Source organism: Phaenicophaeus curvirostris, chromosome 8 (genome assembly GCF_032191515.1).
Source record: "Phaenicophaeus curvirostris isolate KB17595 chromosome 8, BPBGC_Pcur_1.0, whole genome shotgun sequence".
In the NCBI taxonomy this organism is placed as follows: Eukaryota; Metazoa; Chordata; class Aves; order Cuculiformes; family Cuculidae; genus Phaenicophaeus; species Phaenicophaeus curvirostris.
This window is the reverse complement of record NC_091399.1, coordinates 25,827,134-25,849,858: the sequence shown is the minus strand read 5'-3', so window position 1 is coordinate 25,849,858 and position 22,725 is coordinate 25,827,134. Positions and strand designations below refer to the sequence as shown.

General features: G+C 39.2%; 1 protein-coding gene across 1 annotated transcript in view; it reads right to left on the bottom strand.

The window, feature by feature from the left end:
- LOC138723727 (vitellogenin-1-like) overlaps positions 1 to 22,725 on the bottom strand; it is a 74,608-nt gene that overhangs the window by 8,188 nt on the left and 43,695 nt on the right. Inside the window, exons 13-30 of the mRNA XM_069863088.1 lie at positions 22,403 to 22,621; positions 20,116 to 20,333; positions 19,933 to 20,030; positions 15,702 to 15,826; positions 15,511 to 15,612; positions 15,305 to 15,424; positions 14,856 to 15,045; positions 14,669 to 14,762; positions 14,371 to 14,556; positions 9,116 to 9,260; positions 7,322 to 7,541; positions 6,282 to 6,451; positions 4,967 to 5,641; positions 4,825 to 4,881; positions 3,770 to 3,979; positions 2,252 to 2,458; positions 1,064 to 1,206; positions 421 to 559 (exon numbers count right to left, since the gene is read on the bottom strand). Coding sequence (XP_069719189.1) covers positions 421 to 559; positions 1,064 to 1,206; positions 2,252 to 2,458; positions 3,770 to 3,979; positions 4,825 to 4,881; positions 4,967 to 5,641; positions 6,282 to 6,451; positions 7,322 to 7,541; positions 9,116 to 9,260; positions 14,371 to 14,556; positions 14,669 to 14,762; positions 14,856 to 15,045; positions 15,305 to 15,424; positions 15,511 to 15,612; positions 15,702 to 15,826; positions 19,933 to 20,030; positions 20,116 to 20,333; positions 22,403 to 22,621 — 3,318 coding nt within the window. The remainder of the gene's footprint in view (positions 1 to 420; positions 560 to 1,063; positions 1,207 to 2,251; positions 2,459 to 3,769; positions 3,980 to 4,824; positions 4,882 to 4,966; positions 5,642 to 6,281; positions 6,452 to 7,321; positions 7,542 to 9,115; positions 9,261 to 14,370; positions 14,557 to 14,668; positions 14,763 to 14,855; positions 15,046 to 15,304; positions 15,425 to 15,510; positions 15,613 to 15,701; positions 15,827 to 19,932; positions 20,031 to 20,115; positions 20,334 to 22,402; positions 22,622 to 22,725) is intronic.

The window sequence follows — 22,725 nt, the reverse complement described above, 5'->3', positions numbered from 1 at the left end:
GAGCACCAGCACAGACAGATGCTGTACATGGTTGCAACAGAGTGCAAGGTGTTCTAAAGGCCTTCATTACATGCTCTGGCACCTCTATACATCCTGCAGAACTACTCACACTGGGTAAAATGAATAAAGGTATGATTGCAGAGCAGTCATACTTGAGACAAAGTGGGCCTAACTGCTGCTTTCTCAGCATGGAAATAAGGTATTTGACTACAGAGTCTGATTTGCAACTTAGTGTTACATTGCACCAAAGCAGCACAAATTCAAGAGTACTCCTGTAAGCATTTCAAGACCCATGTAGTGTAGTCAATTATATAGCAAGTTCTCTAAAAGGGATTTTTTTTCTTTACGTGAACTATCAAAATGTTATTAATTGAAAATCCATTCAAGGTAAGGAGAAGGAAAGTAAAAATTGACACATACCCCAGGAGCTTTAATTACTGTATCAATTGTTCGTGGAGATGTTGCAGCTGCCCTTACTATAAATTCATCAGATGGATTTCTCTGACTTGCTTCTGAGAAGCCCAACACAAGTGCTGCACCTGGAACATATTGCATGAACCTAGAAAGAAACAAGATGTGACAAACTCAGGTACATGAGCAAAAGTGGACATGGGAGGTTGAGGAGTACTGGTGCACCTGAAAAATCAGGGAAAGAATGGCAGGCCTGAAAAGTCAAAGAAATAACGTTATGGGACAAATTAAAAGGTTGATTTTATCTGAAGGAAACACATTGGTTTTATTTTACTCATTTTAATGGGTTATAGAAGAGCATTTCAAAATAAAAAGGTTTTCTGAACTGAAATATCAAATAATTTATACATAAAACAAAATTAAGCATGTCAAGTTTTTAAATATTTGGGGGATATCTTTTAATATAAAACACGTGGAGAAAGTAGAACATGCTCAGACAGACCTTTGGTTTATTGAACATGTTTTTTTCCATCCAAAAAAACCACCAACCATGCTTGGGTTGAAAAATGTCATCCAACTCCTTCAGTGAATTTATAAAGCCAGCTAGCAAAGAAATGCAAAATAACAACTTAGGAAAGAGTGAATTACGTACGCCGTGCTTGTCTTTTTTATCCAGGATGGAAGACTTCCCCATTGCACCTTCAGCTGCACAGCCGGCTTCCTTGCCAGCTGGCCCGTGCTAGCCACGGCTTTTATCCTGTAGTCCCGGCACTCCTTGCCCCATCTCAGTCTGGCCTTTATGAACAAGGAAACAGTCATCCAGATGTCAGAAAAGAATCACAGAACCACCCTTGACCATTTTGAAACGTAAGCTTTTCTTCTTTCCCAAAACTTCACAGTGATCCTCAACGATTTCAAGTCTTTCTTTTGCTCTAAATTGGCTCACAGAGAAATTTTGACTACCTCTGGAAAAATCTGGGTCACAATAGAACAAAGGTTTGCTGGGCTGTGCAGAAATATTTGTACACGTTCCTGTCTCAAAGCAGCCCCCAAAACATCAAGTTTACCATAATTTTCTGAGATTTTCTTAGAATTAGCAACTTCATAATCAATAAGTATTTCTTTCCTAGAAAAAGACCATGCCAAAATTTTACTCAGCCTTCCTAACACATCTTGATTTGAACCCCATCCCCTTTGTTTTGATACTGAAATATCAGGCTGAATTTTTTAATTGCAAAAAGCACAGGTCTGTAAAGTGTTATTGCAAAGACCTTTTGTATTAAAAGGCATAAGGGAAGCGCAGCACAAGGAGTCACAAAAAAAAGAAAGACCTGTTCTTTTAATTTATGATGCTCTCTCAGATATCAGCCTGTTACCCAACTTTACTTTTTCCATTTTTCATGCAAATCCTCAGAAATACATTTTAAATGTCTTCCAAATAAATTATACAGGGAAAAAATCAGCCATGTTCCTGTGCAATCAAACTTGTAGTGGAGCAAATACTATAATGGGTGGTATCAATGCAGTTAATTTTTCAAATATTTGTTCCACTTCTAGTGGTCATATTTTGATTCACCTTGAAAGTTGGTATTTCTTTTTGCCAGATTCTGAAATGGCTGATATAATTTTAGTTTAGTTTAGTTTTTTGTTATTTTATTTTATTTTGAAAAATAGAATGGTGAAAGATATGAACATTTTCTGAAATTTCACAAACTTTCCGAGATGTTTCAAAATACGTGTGTTTTTCCTGTTTGGTTCTGATCAGCACGTGCTCTGTGCTTATTTACAAAGCTCTGGGCTTTTTAGATGTCTCTCTTGGCGAAGCTGCCTGTGTGCTTACCTGTGCTTTCCGAGGTAGTATTACAGCATCAGCGCATGCTTTCCACTTGGTTTCAGCCAGCTGAACCATAACTAGTTGCACATCAACTTTGGCAGCATCGGAACGAACATACGCTGTAGCTTGATAACCTTGATTTCTGTTGTCACTCCTTACTGCCTGTGCCACAATCGTGATGCCAGGTGGAATTACGTCTCCCAGGAAGTTGCGCTGAAAAACAAACCCCAACCATCTGTGCGTAAATATTTCTGTGTGTTCCCTGGAGAACCCTCAGTCCAGTTTATGTGTGCTAATAGCAAGAAGCTCCCCTTCCTCCATCAGTTCAGTTTGCGGTACGTATTTCTACATCCCCAGTAGTTAAGAATAAATTTGGTTGGAACCTTGATTGTTTTGTTAACACCAGAAATTGTCAAAGATGTGATTGTTTTAATGTGGGATCCAAGATTCTTTTAAACTATCTTTATGCCTGTAGTAAGATTTCATAGATTAGTTTAATATTTCAAATAGCTGCCTACAATATGCACTAGATAACTTTAGAGAAATATACACATTCACAACGTATTTGACGGTACTACAGCTTCTTTAATACAACTGATTGTTTTGAAATCCTTTGTCGTAGCAGAGTTTCCATAGACATTGCCGGAATTTGCAGAGCTATTGGTTCTATTATTATGTAGATATCTTTACTTAGTACAATTCCAGAATACTAAGTGTGTATTAAAGATAAAGATGATCTGTGCTTAATGGGACTTTACATTTACCAATCAGTAATGACAACTGAGAGTCTTATTTATTTATATTCTGCATGCACTCATAACCTCATGTCTACATAAAAAGAATTAGGCAGACTTAAGATAAACAAAATCTTTAAATGAAACCTATTTATTTCCTCTTAATTTTCACTTAATGCAATTTATTTTGCATTTTGGGCTTTCATAGGAAAAAGAAAATTATTTCCCCTTTAACCAACAATGTTATTCCCTTCAGTTTGTATAATTTCCAAATCCAGGCGTTCACATACTCTACAAACCTTCAGAAATGAAGGAAAATACACCCAAGAAACCAGCAAACAATACCGTGAAGCAAAAGAAATTTGAAAAAAATGTTTTTGTAGGGGAAAAATATCTCAACGGACTTCGACTTTCAATTTACAAACTTGACTTGCAGTGTTCTTCCTGAGCCTAACCCCCCTGAGGTGGTTAGAGTGGGGCCACATCTGCAGGTCCTGCTCAGCAGCGAGAAGAGCCCAGCTGCTTGTTTGTGCCACACAGATCATAGAATCATAGAACCACCAGGTTGGAAGAGACCCACCGGATCATTGAGTCCAACCATTCCTATCAAACACTAACCCATGCCTCTCAGCACCTCATCCACCCATGCCCTAAACCCCTCCAGGGAAGGTGACTCAACTCCCTCCCTGGGCAGCCTCTGCCAGTGCCCAATGACCCTTTCTGTGGAAAATTTTTTCCTAATGTCCAGCCTAAACCTCCCCTGGTGGAGTTTGAGGCCAGATCCCGGTACCTCGTGCGTCAGGCTGGAACCGTGGCCGTGGTGGGCGCTGCCTCTTCTCTCTTGGCCAGCTTTTTGTGCATGGTGGTGCCTCTCACTGCTGCTGCTGCTGCTTGGGCTGCTGCTCTTGCTGCTCCTGTCACTGCTGCTGCTGTTACTGTGGGTGCTTCCTGACTCAGAGGAAGATGATGATGAACTGCTTGACCTCTTATGATCTGAATGCTATGAAACAAAAATAGGTTAAAAAGCTATGACATGGCCTGTAGTTTTACAGCATAGACACTAAAATCAGAACTATCACCCTCTCTTTATAGGTAACAGACAGTCATATCTGGAGTGTTATTTTTTTATCACATACAAACGTGAAATACTTTTGGAAGGAATGTGCCTGGGATCCACCCGGTCCTCCCTGCTGACAGAAAGGCCACATATACAGAGACTGCAAGTGGCAACATCGCATTGTTGGGGTTTAATGTTGGAGAAAATAAAATCTGACACTTAATAAGTGGTCAAATGCATGCATATTTTTTAGAAATAAAAAGGAGATTAGAATATAATTAAAACCACTGTAAATCGTCTACCTCTTTCACATGCAGTATACATAACAACACAGCAGGTAACACCTACAAAAGCCACTCCATTGTCATCCTTCTAATATATGCTTAAAACACCTCTGTGCCATAATGCATTCTCAATCTGGTTTCTCATACAAACCACATACCTGATGATTTTACCATGACTGCCTAAAAACTGTGGACACGGCTATTCTCATTGGAAGATCCTGCTCTTTTATAATTCCCCCATGGTCTTTGTTAATTTAGCTTTGAACTTTTCTAGCTCAAAGGTGTCCTGACCCAAATTTGAGCATTTCAAATGCTACAACAACAGAAGCATGTAGTGCAATAGTCAGTATTTTAGTAACAAATCTGCTTATTTTGGCCATTGTCAATATTGTTGGACAGTGTGGAATGCTCAAGTAAAAGGAACCAAACAAAGCCCTTCAGTAATATCCTTGATTGTATCAACTGTAGTCACCATGGGAAGGTGCACTTGAATTAAGGACATACCCAATGGACGTGAGCAGACCTGAAGCGGAGCCGGTATACTTTTGGAAGATGATAATCCTGCAGAATTTCAAAAGAAATCATTATTATCTATGTTCTGCAAGGATCACTTGCTAGCAGAAGTCAAAGCATTTGAAAATTTTACCCAGTCTGTAGAAATGTCGTGGCCACTCTCACTGTCAAACTGGGACTTGACTTGTCTCCTCTCAGCTTGTTTGTCATATTTAGTGTGATGTTGGGAAGCATCACTGCTTTCACTGCTGCTGCTGGCGCTTCTGCTGCTACTGCTGCTACTCTGGTTTTTATGTTTTTGCTCACGGACAAGTCTCTTTCCTTCCGCGGTGCTGGCATGTGGAAATGGTGTGGTCTTGGACTGCTTCTTAGCCTTCTGCCATATAACAGATGCTTTGTTACTGCTGCTATTGCTGCTACTGCTGCTGCCTTTGCTGCTGCTACTGCTACTTCTGCTGCCTTTGCTACTGCTCTTGCTGCTGCTACTACTACTGCTGCTGCTTCCTTTGCTGCTGCTGCTACTACTGCTGCTGCTGTCCTTGCTGCTGCTGTCCTTGCTGCTGCTTTTACTGCTGCTACTGCTTTTGCTGCTTTTGCTACTGCTGCTACTACTACTGCTGCTGCTGTCCCCAAAGGGATAGAATTTCTTTTCTTTAGCTTTGGACTGTCTTGTTTTTGGACTTTTCCGAGTGCCTCCCTGTGATGCTTTCTTGTCGGAGTCACTGCTGGAGGGGCTGCTCGTTGTACTCTCGGCATTTCCACTGGCACTGCTGGCACTGGATGATGAGCTTTTGGATTTTCTTGTCCCCTAGTCAATGGTACCATTGGAAAAACATAATTATTTTTCTATCTTCCTGCAGAAGGTTTTAAGCAAAATCAGATACAGAGAGGTATGAATCTTTCTGCACTCTTAGAAGATAAGATACATGCCTGATAGTATTTTCCGAGTATTTTTATCTCAATAAGGACAATTCATAATAATGTGTTAAACCCAGACATAAATAGAACAATATTCCAAACCCTTTTGTGATAATGAACACATATAGAAATCATTAATCATGTAATTATGTGTAACTAACGACAGTGCTGTAGCTGTGACTATCTCAGGGCAAGTTGTGTAGGTAGGCTCAAACCTTTTTACTACAGTTGCAGTGGGTGGAAAGAAGAGACTACCTTTTGGGCAGTTATTTTCTGTCTTACAACAGATTTTCAGGAAAAAACCTAAAAAACAATCTGCTTTTTCCAATGTCCTTCACCTGTAGAAGACATGAATGCAAAGAAAAGATCTGCAGAAAGAGTTGTGTACCTGAAAGGCTGTCTTTGATTTCCAATTTTTGCATACTCTTTAAACAAAGCAAGCTACTTAATGAAAGATATAGTAATAATTAAGCCAGTAAGTTTTATATGATGTGTCCCACAAGTCGAGAAGTGAATTTTTACAGCAGTACCTGGTCATCAGTACCATCAAGGATTTTCTTCACTTTTTTAATTGCTTCTTTCCTGGAAGATACTTGTGCTTCTGGATCTTCAAAAGTTACCAAACGTACCATTTTTGTGGGAGCTTGGTCTCCTGCTTGAATCGTGACTTGTATTTTTTCAATAGGTGCCTCTGCGTAAACTGAAATTACACAACAATGAGTATTACCATACCTATTAGCAACTGAGTAAAAGAAAAAGCCACTTCTTGCTATAATTTATGTAGTCATTCTTCCTCAAATGAAAATATAAACGCTCATTGATTATTTTTGGTATTGAGCAACTTTGCTAAAGATTTCTGTAATAGCTAAGCCAAGCACTGGCAATAACCACACTTTAAAATATTAGCATAATACTAGATTCTTTTAATCCATAAACAAAATGATCAGCAGATTTAAGTCAAGCGAATTGGATTGCTTAACTAGATAACACTACAGGACAGCGAATTAGGCACCAGAGAGGAATTGAAGCTCAGCTCTTGAATTGTAAAGAATGGATGGAAGGTTAGGCCATTAGTTTGGTACTCAGGGGACCTAGATTCAGTGGCCTGCCGTGCATTTACCTCTTATGATCATGGATTAAGACATTAAGGACTAGATCCTGGCAAGGCTAATCCATAATTCCCTTTAAAAGTCTTGGTTTTTAGAGTGTAGCTACAGGATACTGCATCAGATCTGTTGCCCATGTCCAATTGCTTTGTGCTTGCATCCCAAATCCAACAATTCAGGATGCATCAGACACGCTCTGCAGGCACAGATCAACTCTGCTTGACGCTGGCCATGCTGAGTGGCATTGCTGGGAGAGCTGGGAAATTGCAGCTCAGAAGAGTGAGGGAGAAATGGATTCCCGCTACAAGCATGGTCCCTTGCCAATGCTGGCAGGTCTGATGTTAGTTTTAGTGGTACCTAAGATGCAGAAGATACATATGTGCAAATACAAACATACATGTGTATATACACACACCCCTACCCACCCACCTGTTATTTTGGTTTTTGTGCATAGTTTTATTTACCTGGCTTGAAGCTCATTCTAAGCTCATGCTCTCCGACTACGTAATAAAGAGGCATGTTTTTGATAAACGCTGCATGTACACTTTTCCTCTCAATGCACGCTTGAAGCCCAAATGTACTTGCATTGAAGCACTTGGAGTGAACAAATGGCTCTTTTGGTGGAGAAGAGCGTCCAAAGGGAAAGAGTTTTCCTGATGAAACATCTTGTGCAGACTGTCTGTCCTATTAGATAATACACATGTCAAGTTAAACTGGACAACAGTAAGAGGAATACTTGCAACTTATGAATCCTGTTTTGTTAATAGTTACATGAATTACCCAGAGGTAATCAACCAGTTTACTCGAGACAGAAAACCCATGACATAGGACAATTTGGTTTTCAATTGGATAGAATTGTCAGCTGAATGGCTTGATTAGACTAGCAAGTGTAAAAAGATTTTCAGGCTACAAGAATGGAAAAACTGTATCAGAAATAATTTCTGAAAGTTTAGTTTTGTTTTCCTGGAGTATAAGTGTTAACATGTTCTTAATAAAACTGAGTGTGCTCTACACCGAGTGCAGTTCTTTCCTTTGATTTTCAATTGGGTCAAACATCAGGATCTTCATCTATGTCCATGAAAATTGTCTCAGCTGAGGTCTGACATGCATGTGAGACTATACAATCTACATGGTCAAAGCATATTAGATGTTAGAAATTTCCACTCAAAACTATGTAATTTACATGTGCTAAGGAATGCTTGCAGAAGAACAAATTAAAAATGATTAAAATTAGAATCAAGTCCATGAAATGAAAACTATGATTTCCTGGAGCAGCGAAGCAAATAGCTAAAGACATGTAATCAGAAGCTTTCATTTCACATGTAATACAGGTTTGCAATTAATTTGTTGCTCATGTCCCACAAGATTCCAGACTTGTATGAACACCACTGAAAACCTGGAATTTTATTTCTAATATTTTCTTTCCAAAGGAAATTCTAATGATCCTGGGAAATGCTCCAGTTAGTGTCTTTTTCAGTTGCTGTTCATTTAAGAGTAGCTGTGGAGTGCTGGGTTATCAGGAAGGGCAACGCGGAGGCAAAAAGCAGAACTTTTTTTCTTGTTTCAGGATATTGGAAGGTGCTTTCACTGACAGTATGATTTGCTATTGGCTTCTCTATGGGAAAGCACTGTAGTCATCCTCTGCTTGTCTCTTATTTTATCTGAAAAACCCTTCAGAGTTGCAGGACAACAATGAAACAAGAACAGGACAGTTTATGCCTCACCTCTGTTAGTCTTTCACTGAATGTATTGTCACAGTGATGCCTTCGCAACACTACCCTATCGTATAAAGCCTGTACTGGCTTTTAATGGAAAACTGTAGCTCAGGAAGTCATTTAGCTTGATACACAAGCTGTGATCCATCCTTGAATCAGGTTGCTTATAGGCATTAAATTTGGCTCTACAAGTTGAGCAATGGAGCATTTCATGGAACATCTGTGGCTGCCCCAGGAATGTGATGCTTGCATAATGGCTGCAAAGCATTTTAAAGATTGTGGGCCTATCCTGTAGATGGCAGTGTAAAATTAATTACCAAAGAAAATGCTTTTGCTTTTGAAAAAGTGTTGTGAGTCTGATGTATTACACTCCAGATTTTAAAATGATGTTACTATAGGGCTATTTGTGTTATTAGATTGAACCTGACTTTGAGCAAAGCAGCATTGGTCAGAGATGAATTGTACATTTTCCTATAGAGAAAAGAAATGGTCTCCCACTGATTAAAAGCCCAAAAAAGAATAGTCAGACGCTACATCATTTACCCTGATGCTATCAGTCTCGCCTGATGCAGAATCTGAATCAAAAGACATCTTCATTATGTCAGGAACTGATTCAGGTCGAAGAACTGGAGTCATCTTACTAGCAGCCAAATCCCCAATATTTCGTGTAACAGCAAACGTCTTAGACCTGCAGAATAAACATTAGAGGAAACCTCTATCAATAAAACACTGCTGAGGAAAAGACCTGAATTATACCTTGTAGGCTACACACAGCAACAAGTATCATACCTTGCAAAGTGCTTTAGAGATATTTACAACATCTTTTCCATTAGTTGTATATCCAAGGACTACTAAGAGGGAATAAAGACATGGACCAATGTCAGGGCCAGACAGCTCAGTTAGTTAAGCTTTCAGAATCAGGTGTACAGATTAAAAACATTGGATTTGGTGGGATCTCTGTATGCCTAAATCCTTGAAGAACAGACCATCTACTTAGAAGTCTGGCTATAGATTACATAATTAAATTTTTGAGTCTCCTATTTCAACTCCTGGACTTTCTAAACTTCTAAACTCATCTTCTTGGTGTTCGCTACTAAACTTTGTTCATATTTCCTTTGACATTATATTTGGGAACACACTGTTGTAACTTCAAAAATACAACCTGAGGACTGGTGTTTACTGACTGCTGCTTCCCGTGCAACTTTTGTTAAAGTAGAATTAAAGAAAAGAGACTGAAAACATCAAAATATCTCCAGATTTATTTAAATCCTCTGGTACTCATGGTTTAGCAACGGTTTGGTCAAGAGGTCATAGAGAGATGTGTAGGAAGGATGAGAGTTTATTTACATAAATGTGCTCAGTAGACTGTTTCTAGTGCTGTGGACTCTAGAAGTATTAGCCAGGATGCAGGATGAGTAATATAAGGTGCAGCACGAGACTGAGATACCCACAGCTAAATACCCTGACCCTCTGCTTCCGTGCCCCACATTCTTCATGGAAATTGTTACAGTGCTGTGATAACTATCAGTTTTGTTTTGGGTCAGAGAAACGTCTTGAATGCTGAATACTTTTAAGAGGCAAAAACCTGTTTTCCTCAGCTATTAACATTGTGCTAACTCCACCTTATTAGCCATTTATTGGCACTAACATCCTGCTCAAAATTCCCCATGTGCTGTTTCTCAATTATGAAGTTGATCTGCTTGCACTGGGGCTTCTGTAGTTTGCCAGTGGAGGTGGCTTTTGTGACAGGGAATGGGAAGATGGTCTGCAAAGCAGTCTCTATTTTAATATGGTCCACACTGTACTTGCTTAGCAATTCCAATCTAACCTGTTTGAAATATGAATTTGTATTCGTTTGATAGCCCTCTCTTCCTCTTGAAGGCTCCTATCGTGCTGTGTGCACTGTATAGCACACAATTGCTCTTCATGTGGAACACCTCAATAAAACGAGTGTCACCTGTGGGCTTTGTTTTCTTTTCCATCACTCTCTTTTTTTTTTTTTAGATAAGGACATGACAGCAGTGCTCCACGCTGGGTGATAGGAGGACCTTGAAGAATGGAATCTGAAATAAAATATTCTTCCTAACAAGCTGAGGGGATAAAAGAAAATACAAATCAACTTGCATTTCAGATGGCTCATCTGGGTAAAGGGACAAAAAAGGAAATGGCTTTTATTTTAATCCCATTCAATAATTCAAATGACCACAGAACTGCAGGCTGGGTCTCCAAGCAGAAAGCCTTAGGGTTTCTTTTCCAATTTTTTTTTAGTATTTTTTTATGCCAATAGTCTACTCCTGCCACCTAATGAAAGTGGAGGATCGATTCCTCCCTGTTGAGCACAGAGAGCCGACAAATGTAGCTGCATCACAGGTGACACATGTCAATGCCTGCAGAATCACACGGCACAGTAAAAATAGGCTACAAGAGCCAGCTCTGGTGCTTTAACAAGAAAAACAGTCACAAAGAAGGCCTAAAGCTATGGTATGAAAGAATCTGTTCTCTCTGATCCCACACAAGGGAGAAAATATAAAAAGGAGATTTTCCAATATGTATTAGTGTATTTTTTTGGATGAGAGAAGAAGCTGTGCTATAGTATAAGCCAAATTCACTGCAGGGGTAAGGGACGAGTAATTCAGCTGTGTTGGGCCCACTGATGTTTCTGGGAGTGTGGCCTTACATACATCCCTAACCTGAGGACAGAAGAGCTCAATCTCTGTTTAAAACAAAAAAAAAAAAAAAGAAAAATCAGCAAAACACTATTTTCCCAGGTTTTAAAGCACAGTATGACATCGTATCTAAATAAACGAGAAGCAAGAGACAATCCTCCAACCAGTTCTTTAGTTCTTTTTCTGCTGTGGTAGAATGAAAATTTCTGCCTTTCCTACGCATCATCCTTCTGACCTTGGTGCAAAGGTGTTATAAGAATAGAGACTGGAAGCATCACTTTTTTCCCTTCTCTGTCCTCAAACGCACCGCGCTGCCTCACGAGCTCACAGCGTACGCCGACTCTTCTGCATTTTCCATTACACATGCTGCATACATGTTGTACACAGTGTTGTAATTTCATAATTCATCTTATAAATGAGATGCCCATGTAAAGCAATTTCTGCTTATCCCACAGCTAAAGAAGAAAGCCCTATGATAGAAGCTCTATTCAAGATTATGTATATAATTCAGTAGCCTGTCATTATGAATATGTGACAGATTTGCAAAGTGCATTCTCTGGCAGCTCTTCATATTTATATGTTAATCACAGGGTTCTAATTTTTCCTTGAAGTTTATTTGATTTTTACTTCTTCCTGTAAATTCTGTTTAAAAGTATGTTTAAGTAGCCATCTGTAGTATACCAAATAATTATGTTAAAAGAGCCTTAAAAATAGCTATTATTTTTAATTAAATTTAACTTTGATAAGATGGAATTGAAACACATGCTATATATTCTCTCCATGGCATGATTAATTATTTTGCTTTGATTTTTGCTATAAAGCCAAGTCCATAATGTGCTAATTTGTCTTGGGAATGCAATCTCTCCATCACCAAAGTTCTCAGTATTTTTTTTTTTTTTGCACTGTGCGGTTGCTCACCTGAGTTTCTCTTTGGCTCCTGAAAATTTATATAAATCCCACAGCTGTGACAGGTTATAACCTGTACGGTGTGTAGGATATAACTGAATGTAATGCTATTGAAGACTGTTTGCTTCCTGTGTCTGGGCACGAGAGATGAAGGGAAAAATAATATCACATCCTGACTAGCCTTAATGACATGGGACTGTAGAAGGTAACCCACTGACCATTAAGACAAAGTGCCCAATACTAAAATACTTCGAACAGAGCTCACAAACAAATTAAAGAGTAATAGCTTTCTAGAACCATTTCTTTAAATGGTGAATTCAAAGCTAACAAGGGAGGGCATCAGAATAGCTCTAAAATGTTGAATTCAATAGGGTCTTTATTCTTTGGTGTAGCTATGCAAAAAGAAGAAAAAGTCTATGCTAAACAAAATTGTTTTACTCAGTCTATATAGGATAATGTGCATCCTTTCTCTCTCTATCATGCCTACTTGTTTCTCTTCATACCTTTAAGATTTTACTTTGCTTAGTCTTTGACCTCCTCAGTGATGTGGTTCAGTGTTACATTCTCTAGTTATTGCTTTGCCTTCACTTGTACTCATTGCTCTTTCATTGCTCGGTGTGGTTTCCACTGACTATTTGTTTTATAACAGTGAACGGGAATGCTTTTTGGAGAAAAACTGATGGTGCTAAAAGTTAGCTAGTGAGTATTAGCTTTCTCATACACTTGGCATTATAGAGCTATTTCCTACTGACTACTTCACTTTATAAATGATAATGCTGCAGGGTCTAGAGCAGGGCTTGGGCTGGAACTCATGGGCTCCTCTGCTGTAATTCCTGTCTCTGCTACCAGCTTGCTTTACGCTTTCTGTAAATGCATTTAACCCTTTTCTGTGTCTGATTTGATTTCCCCTTAAGCCAGAGGAGGAAAATATTTCGCTTTGCAGGAAGGATCTTTCTGCTAACATTCGCAGCTCTGCTTGAGGCTCTAAACTCTATATCAGTATCCAATAGTCTCATTTCAGTTCAGCATCCTTATTGGGTTCATTAATATCCGCTTCACCCTCTCCAACCGTGACAGCTAGTGAGAGCAGGTGTCTGCTGCCCCTGATGACCTTGGGAGCAGACTATCCTGGTCTTCACAAGAAAGTAAACAAAACTTTTTGGCTGTGGTGCCCCAGCAAATTACACACAGCTAACTGATGCTCTATGAACTGCTGAAACCCTCTCTCCTCTGCATGGGAACCTGATTACAATCACATTTGATGGAGTGGAGGAATCATCTTAGGGAGCAGGATGTGATGTGAAATGCCTACTAGGATGGTCTGTGACCATTGAAGGGCAAGGGAGAATAATGATTAGCTTAACTGGTGGCTAAAGTGAGGAGACCTGCAGAGCTTCTCTGGGCCAGCAGCCATGAATGCTAATTGCAGCTGGATCAAGAAACTGAGCTCTTTTGTTACGGTGATATTCCTAGAGCAGAAACTTGTTAACATTTCTGCAGATTGTATATTAGCTGATTTCTGTTGTCAGTGATGCCTTTTTCCTTGCAGTGAATTTTCAGCTTGTCTTTCTCAGTATTTTTACATGTCTGTGTGTGTGAAGGTTTTCTAAGCTTTGGTCTACTACTCTGAATCCTTGGACATACTCTTTCTGTTTCCTCCCTCTCTTTGTGCTTGTATTTCCATCTGTTTTCATTTGTTTGGCATCTGGCTGTAACAGTTTTCCAGAGTGTATTGTAATTGCATGCACTGATAATAAATCAAGTAGACCTAACAGGCAAGAAAACCAAATGGCAGCCACGGGGAAACAAGGTGAAAACACAAGAAACACAAAATCCTCAATGCTTCAAGGCATCAGATGCAAATATATGTGGCTTACCTGTTATAACTGATAGGATTCAGCTGGCTTATATCTCACCTAGCGTCTCAAGTCCAAATATATGTATTGGGATAGAAATTCTATGGCATTTGTGTTTCAAATAGCTTATAGGTCTCAAGAACTGAGAAATGGTCTTAAAGAGGATTTTCACGTGAAGACCACAGGAAATAATGCATGTTTTCAAGCAAAGCTTTAGTATATGTCACTTCATTTAAAATAAATAAACTACACCATTCACTGTCAGTTACCCAATATCCCAGTCAAAGACAGGACCCCTAGGAAAATGCTTTGTTTAACTTGGGAAGACTCCGCATTGCTACACAGAAAGATAATAAGTGCTATGTCTTACCTTACAGTAATTACGTTAGTCTCTTCTTTACATGGTGGAATTTCAATTTTGATACTTTTTTCTTTCATTTGGACAGCAGCAAAAACATTCACTGGTACATGAGCATTCATTTGGGTGTGTGCTTCCAACCCTGCCTGAATTATCTGTGTGTTGATCCCCATTACAAAAGTCATCTCCTTAGCCATGCTGAAAAGGTAGAAAGAGGGTAAAATTATGTTCATTCAGCAAGCAACTGTTGAATTTTTATGACCTCTGTCACTTGTAAATATAATTATTTTATCTTACACTAAACATTTACCTTAGACTCACTTTGGATCGCAGCCTAATGTTGGCATTTAGTAACTCAGTCAGTCTGAAATCAGACTTTGGAGAGGGTGTAACCTGTGCTTGAACTGTTACAAAGAAAGCAAAAAAAAAAAAGCGTTAAAAATCCCATCAAATTCTGAGAAGCATGTTTGTGTTGCTCAAATCTTGAAATACATTACCATTTCCTGCCACTTTTGTGATAGAAGAGTAATAGAAACTGGTCTCTGTTGGGAAGCCAGTGCAGGTGGGCACGATAAAACGGATCTCAGAGGACAGTAAAGCCTTGGTCCACTGTCTCCCTACACCACTCTGAAGGCTACTGATTATTCTCCTTATCGAAGGGATTTTTTCATCAGGTCCATACCATGCCTGCAATTACAGAGTTCAACTTGTCTAATAAGCAGAACTTGAATATAATGATCCATGTCATTAACTATGCCTCAGGGGAAAGTCTGCCAGCAATGATTATAGCTAATCCTGATCAAAGCTTGACCTTATTTGCCTTGATTAATACTAAAGACAACCCCCCCCTCTTGAATTAAAAAGTTAAAAAAAGGAAGAGTATGTCTGAAAGAAAGAGTATTTTAAAGCTTTTGATGCCTTCACGCTGGTGTTTTTGAAATGATACCTGCAATGCATTTTGGACAGCAGTTTTGTCAACTCCTCCAAAGAACAGCTCTTGGCCAAACATCTTCAAGTAGCCTGATGCAAAAGGTTTGTCACTGGAGAATGCTTTCCAGTCAGAGAGCTGCACGAGAAGAGGAAGAAAGTTTGATTTGTCATAACATTTGGGGAAGTAATACCTTAGAGATTTCCCTTTCCTTGAAAATTTACCGTTTTCAGGATTTCCCTGAAGTCATAGGAAGTCTCCCAGTCTGTGTCAGGAGAGTAAACTTTAGCAAACATCTCCTGCAGTCCTTCAACTGTTATTCCCACCTGTGGGAAGAAGTAAAGCATAAATGCCAATTAGATGAAGACTGTAAGAAGGGAGGGTGAGAGGGCAAATTACAGATGAGCCCAATTACCTCCAAAGGATCAGCCACTCTTCCAAGGAAATGTGTCCGCAGCTGGGTTGTTGCCATTGCAGGAATTAAGCTGCCGGCATTATTTAACACCAAATACTTAGCTGCCAGTCCACTCATAAGGAAATCTGAAGAGAAATAAGCAGTAAAACACAGCACAGTTAGTTTTTTAAAGCCACATTGCGCAGACTCTATCAATCTAATTAATTGCATAATTCAACTGATACAGCATGATATGAGAAAGGCCAGAAAACCCAGCTATACAACTGATGTTAATAAACAGTCATAAACAGAATATTCTGCATTTTTTTAACTATTAATGAGCAAAATTACAAGCCTCTTGCTCGTTGCACGGTGTTTATGCTACTTTCCCAATTATTTCTGCTATTTAATTTACATCTGGCCAGATTCTGTAACGTCAGTTTATGAAATTCTTTTACGAGATACCATTTAGGGAAACTTGACAAAGGGGATCAGAAATGAAAGCAGATTCGCCATCCTTTGCTAATAGTTTAGGGAAAGTGATATAGATGTCCTGTAAGGACAGATGGTGAGGTGTAGATTTGTCTCTCAAATGACTCAGAGGCAATTTGATACATCTAGTTCCAAATGCTGAAACTCCTTACACAGAATGCAGTAATTGTTAAGTAGTTGTTAACTATCGAGTGAACTTTGAGCAAGCATAATTTGAGTCTATTTGTTTTCTCTACTTTTAGATTTATCATCTAGAATCTTAGATACAGGTAATCACTGCAGAACACAGGCTTATATTCTTGGCACAGGTCTATACAGTCCTGTAAAGTAATCCTGATGTTTCCTAAGGTTCTTTAGGTTTCAAGCAGAACAAGGATGACATGATATGTAGGCATCACTGTCATACTTCCTTTTGTCCAGCCTCCTCTCTCTTCTCTTCTTACACTAATTAGAGGACAAGGAAGTATTTTAGGAGTCCTTGTGTTAAATTTATGCTGTCCTGATGTTAATAATAGGCGTCATATACTGATTAAATCTCAGCACCATCAGAAACCAGCTCTGGAAATCCAGTACAGCCAGGGTAATTGCAGAGCCCTGGAAAAGCTAATAATAAGACTAATAATTCCAGTCCCTATATAGAAATTACTGACGAGTAGTAGGAAGTATATTTTCAAACACTGTGAGAGGGAGTGAGTCTTTGACCTCTTTTCAGAAAAGTAGTGCCTAAATTCTCATAAATTATATAGCCAAAAGTTAAATTGTTTGGTGCGCAATTGTGAGGCTTTATGAATATTCATGCTTGTATTACGTCTTTAGTGGCACTCTCTCTATTTCAGATAACATCTCACTTATGAGTCGACCCTTTCCCATTCTCTTTTGAATCCGCACATGCAGACAGGTATCTAGATAGTCCTTTCCTCTCATTTATTCCTCGTGACTAGTTGTTTTGTATCAGATTGCTGGGACTAATTTTAATTTCTTAGGAGAGATTCCAACTTTTCATGTATTTGAGAAACAGTCTGTTGGAAGAGCAATCCACTTAGTCTAATAAATCTGTATGAACTGGCATTTCACATCACCTTCACTGCTTTGCTGTATGAAGCTCCTGTGCTACCCAGAGTGCTGGGCACTATCTCCTTACAATATACACGGTTCAGAAACAGCTCCCAAAAGTAACGTACAGGTATGTTACTGTGTCCCCATTGGTGACACAGGAATCAGTGGGGAACCTTCAGCAGATAGCAAGGAGAGGTGACAGAAACTCGAATTCTAGTGCTGATCCTATAGGAAATAAAAAGCAAAGCAATGCCCCACTGGGACATTACTAATGAGCAGACCTGAGACTTAGAAATGTGAAAATTAGTTCTTCTCTGAATGAGCTTAAGGCAGAACAGTCCTAGCTGTTATGTGGGCTCCACACTACAATGAGGCATGGTACTTTTGGTGAATTTGTTAAGGCTCATTTTTTGTGTTCTAACCCATGAAAACTGTTCAAAAACCCATTCCACTTACTTAATAAGAAGAGTTGCTCATAAATGATTTAATAATTATACAGAATTAATTGACTTGAAGAAGGTAGGGATATTTTCTGCACCTCAGGCACTACATAGCATGAATGCTTTAAGAAAATATTTACCAATGAAAACATCCTACCGCCACAGTGAGATGATGCACTGTAGCCACTTCATTGTGACAGCGTGATGGAACTTGCATGTATCTGACTAAACGTCTCGCCCCAAGGAAGAGGGAAAGAGAAATCAGTGATCAAAGAAAGCAGCCTTTGGTACCTATGAGCATTAGTACACATACTTAATTATATGAGTCTGTGCATACTGAGCAGAACCTGGGTCAACCCGTTGATTTCAATAGCAGCGTGTAGAGCATGAAACACTATTTGTGGTGGCCATGTGTCACACATTCCAGATGAGAGAGAGATTCAGCTGATATTATTGCCTGTCATTAAAAATTCAGCATCTAGCACCACAAAGATCTGTGATGCTGAGGGCACATTTTTGTTTTTAGCAGGGAAATAGGTACTGCATTACAGCTGTCACTATGGTAACTCCTCCAGAATGGACTCACTGAAACACATTTCACCTGTGGCTAGTGGTGACAAATCGAATCAGAAAGCTGGAGGATGGATCCTTCTTCCACACCAGTGTAATAGAGGATTGACTTCGTGTAGCTAACTGGGTTATCCAAGTCTAAGATTAGCATGTGATCTTGTTTCTTATTCTTCAGGATGAGAGGTTTAAATATTACATATGCATGGTAACCAAATTTCTGACACTGGTCTCCACCAAAAAGTAACAGTAATTCTCTGATGTGCTGCATTTCAAGGCTACAGCCAGAGCAAAGTATTCCATTTCACAGAGTGCTCTGCCAGCTACCCTCATGCTTAGTGCACCCTTCTTTCTCACTGTTTGAAAACTCGGATACCTTCATTTAGAAAGCAAAAATAAGAAGTGAAAATGAGTACCTAAAACTAGAAACACATATCTGCATATTACTGGAAAACATCTCTCTCCCTCAATGCATTTTAAGTGCTACAAAAGTTCACACTGTGTATCAGTGACTATATTTCTTTGGGTACTCTCTGTCTCTGCCTCTGAGGCAACATGCATGAGTATCATATATTACTGTAGTATGTATTATATCTGTTTTTCATTATAGAGCACACTAAATGGTCATGTAAAAACCATGAAACAGGGGCAGGGCAACAATAAGATCTACAAAGGTCTTTCAAGCCACACCTCTCCTCTGAAAAGAAGGCAGAAGTACACGTAGCACTGTGTAGACATTCCAGAGTCTCTTTTTCTATTGATTACTTTGAAAAGAATCTTTACATGTACCAGTGAATAACAAAAGTGCTAGAAACATCCAAGTCCTCCTAGATAAACAGCATGTGTAAGGAGTCTGTGTTTGTAGATATAATCTCCCTAGTCTGCCAGCTCCATATGCCAAATCACTGAGGCTGTCATGGTCATTTACATAGGGGAGTTGCTTAAAAAACCTCTACTGAGAAAAATAATATACATGGAAAATGGAAATAGCTACAATTTGGCCCAGCAAGAGCTGTATTTTAATCTGGTCCTCCCTGTTCTGACTACATTTTTATGTGCAACTCCCACTGTTGTAACAGATCAGCTTCCAGATCCCACGTGTGGGTTTGCTCTTCCAGTAAAAAATCCTGGTAAGAAGGTGCAAGAAAAAAAATCTTTAAACAATAACCCTGAGTTAGCTGCTCAGAGGTGCAATCAATTGCATCATCTGACTATTTTCAGAGTTTGCTGTTTCACTGGGCATTACTGTTGGGGTGAAGAGTATTTAGCATCACATTTGAATTCAGCAAGAGTTATAGGTGTTCAGCACCAGCAGAAATTAATCCACTTCAGCAGTAATTTAGGTCCCTTCTGTTTGTTTGGTGCTGAACAATGGTATGAAATTGTTAAGCACCACTGAGACTATGGCATTTGATACAGGAGCATGTGCCTCACTGGTTAATGAAAATGGGGGATTAGAGCCCCACAAGCCCTCTGGTAATTTCATGCTGGCAGTGTACAAGAAGAAACACACAGGGACCTAACCACACTCCAACTGGAGAGCCTGAGATTTTTATATTTTTTTTTCACTGAATATAGAATATGGAGGAACAACATGCAGCTAACCAGCTGGCTAGGAGAACTGGGTTCTGATCCTGTATGATTTTTCCCACACATTGACCTGTAGGAATTTCTCTACAAAATCTTCTGAATCTTACCTTTAAACATACTGAAGCGGAAAACCTTGCTGAACTGATACCCAGATCTGTCGAATTTGGGACTTAATAACCTGACAGCCATTCTGCAGGCAGAAGCCCTGAAAAAATACAGTGAGCACATTAACATCTTAATTCATTTGCAACAAGTTTTTTATCTAGGGATGGGATCCAAATTTTCCTTACATCACTTGAAGATCTGGAGCTGTGCTTCTACCCAGAGCCCTCAAATGAGAGTAGATGAAGCTTGCCACTTGCATGCTAGGTTCTTTTAGCACAGCATCAGCTAATGTCATCAGTATTGGAAGACCTGGCTTGGTTTCAAGCAAAACCACTGCAGCTACCATTCGGACTCGAGGATGGATTTTGTGATTCAGGAAAATCTCAAGGGTTAGAGATTGGACCTGAAAATAATAGATACATTCAAATTTACAGTACGTTTGTATGTTTTGCTAATAACCATTCATCATCAGTGAACAAGCTCTTCATCACTAGGGCAGTAAAGTTTTTTACTTTTTAATTACTATGGCCTTAGTGTTCCCATTTCCATCGTCTGAGGGCTGTAAGGAGCATTATGCTAAAGTAGTCCAACTTCCTACACAAACAAAGCCAAGCAACTTCACTGGATAACTTCTACATCAAATATATTATCCCCTTTTGAGCTGCAGCAAAATTTATCTGTAGCATAACCACTCTAGGTAAAAGAGATTTCACGGATCCATCACGTACCTGAGAAGTGGTTTCAGTGATCACTTATCCCTACCCATAAGTGTATGCATTATTTCTAAACATTTGATCTCCCGGAGTCCTTGCTGCTAGAATAAAAAACAGTTTAATAGCAGAAATTTCTACGTCATGTAGGCAGTTTTAAATTGAAAGTTTGTGCAACAAACGTAATTTCCACAGTACTGCTTGTGACCAATGCATTTGACTCCGGCAATATTAAATATCAAGACTAATTTTGCACTGGAAACTTCCAACTTTCCATGAGCTGCACTGAAGCCTTTGACCCCAGTGCTTCCAAATGGATGTGGGCGGTGTAACACCATTCTGGTGTTATGGTCCTGCACAGCCCTGTCCTGTCTGGGACAGGGCATATCCATGCTCTCTAATGAGAAGACTGATCCAGAAAACTTCAACAGACTTAGGAAATAACCTTCATTGGTTTTGTTAATTTGTGTATGCCAATTATAAGATACCAAGGTAAAAGTGGCGTGGAGGCAGCAGCCTCTTTCTAAATGTAACTACTTTTTTCAAATTAAACAATAAAAAAAGACAGACCATGCATTAAGTCTGTTTAATGCAAAGGTAGGTGTGTAGCTACCTGCAAACCAGGCATTAAACTGGGTTTTGAGCAATGGAAAATCTGTCCGCAGTCAGATTGCTCCAGATCAATTTTCTCCAAAGAAAATGCATAGAAAATGGGTGGTCTGCGTCACGTGTGGAAAGCTGGGCCAAAGGACAATCAGATACACAGCACTGTTGTCAAACACCAACCTGGCTGTTTTCTTCCCCAGCAAATACCCTAATTCCTACCCTTGCTGTTCTCTCCTCCCCCTCTGCTTTTCCCCATCTAGCTCCTGCACTTTAGTAAATTGTTTCTTTATTCTCTTGCTTAAAAGCATACCCTGGCACACTATTGTCTGTGGATCAATACGTGCACTCAAACTGCGAGTCATATGCAAAAAATGAGTATAATGGAAAAACTGATACAGATTAGTAGGAGAATAGTTAATGAAAGCTTTTATTTTACTTTTCATGTTAAGAATAGTCTTATAGGAAACAAAAAAAAAATCAGTATGAGGAAAAAAATCTTGAAATTACAAGGTTTAGTTTTAGAAGCAAATTGCTTTAAGGTGAAAATGCTTGTAAAGTGATGGCTGTGGTGGATGCGAGTGTGCCTGTGTGACCATTGTATGTGATATCTAATCATTATCTTGTTCAGGGGCAAAAGTCACATTTATTAAATGTTCTGTTTATGACTTAAACCCACACAATGCCTGTAAATTTGTAATTAGGATGCAAACCCCTAGTATCTATTTACAATAAGATCTGGTCTTGTACTACGATTAGATGTGACACTCAGTATTAAATGTCAATTCTCTGAAAACCTTGTTTTGTGGTTCTCTCACACACCAAAGCTGAAGTAGCACTAAACACATCTCGGTCAATAATTTAGCTTTCTTCCTAATGTCCTTGGAATAGAAATGTTTGCAATGGAAATACTGATTTGCCTTCAACAACAGGGTAATGAATGTATCCTTTTAATGGGATTTTTGTTGCAGTCTGAAATACTAGAGGTTAATGTCAAAAGGAATAAGACACGTCAACTAAGGAGTGGTTAAGTATTTAAAAAATCTACATTACCGCTACATTTGAACAAAAGGTGTACTTTCCCCTCATCACCGATCATCAATTAGCAGCCTTGTGTTCGGTTCTCATAAGTGCAAAGGAGGCAGCTTTGTTTCCTTACCATTTTTGGGTCTTTCATGCCTATGTTTTTCAGGGCCATCACAGCAGTCGCATGGACCTTGAGTGGCAGATCTGAGGCACTGGGTGCGTATCCCGGCAAAAACTTCTTGATGTGCTTGATGCTGGCTGGATGTCCCACATTCCCAAGGGCTTTCAAAGCCAGGGAAATTTCTTCTGTGCTAGACTTGCTCAATGCCTCTCCTGCAAAGCCATGAAGTAGCTAAAAAAAGAAAACAAATCTTCTGTTGAGTTAAATTCTATCTCTTATCTATATTCCATCCCTCCAGCCTATTCTGAGGTTTGACTTTGATAATTTCAGTTTGT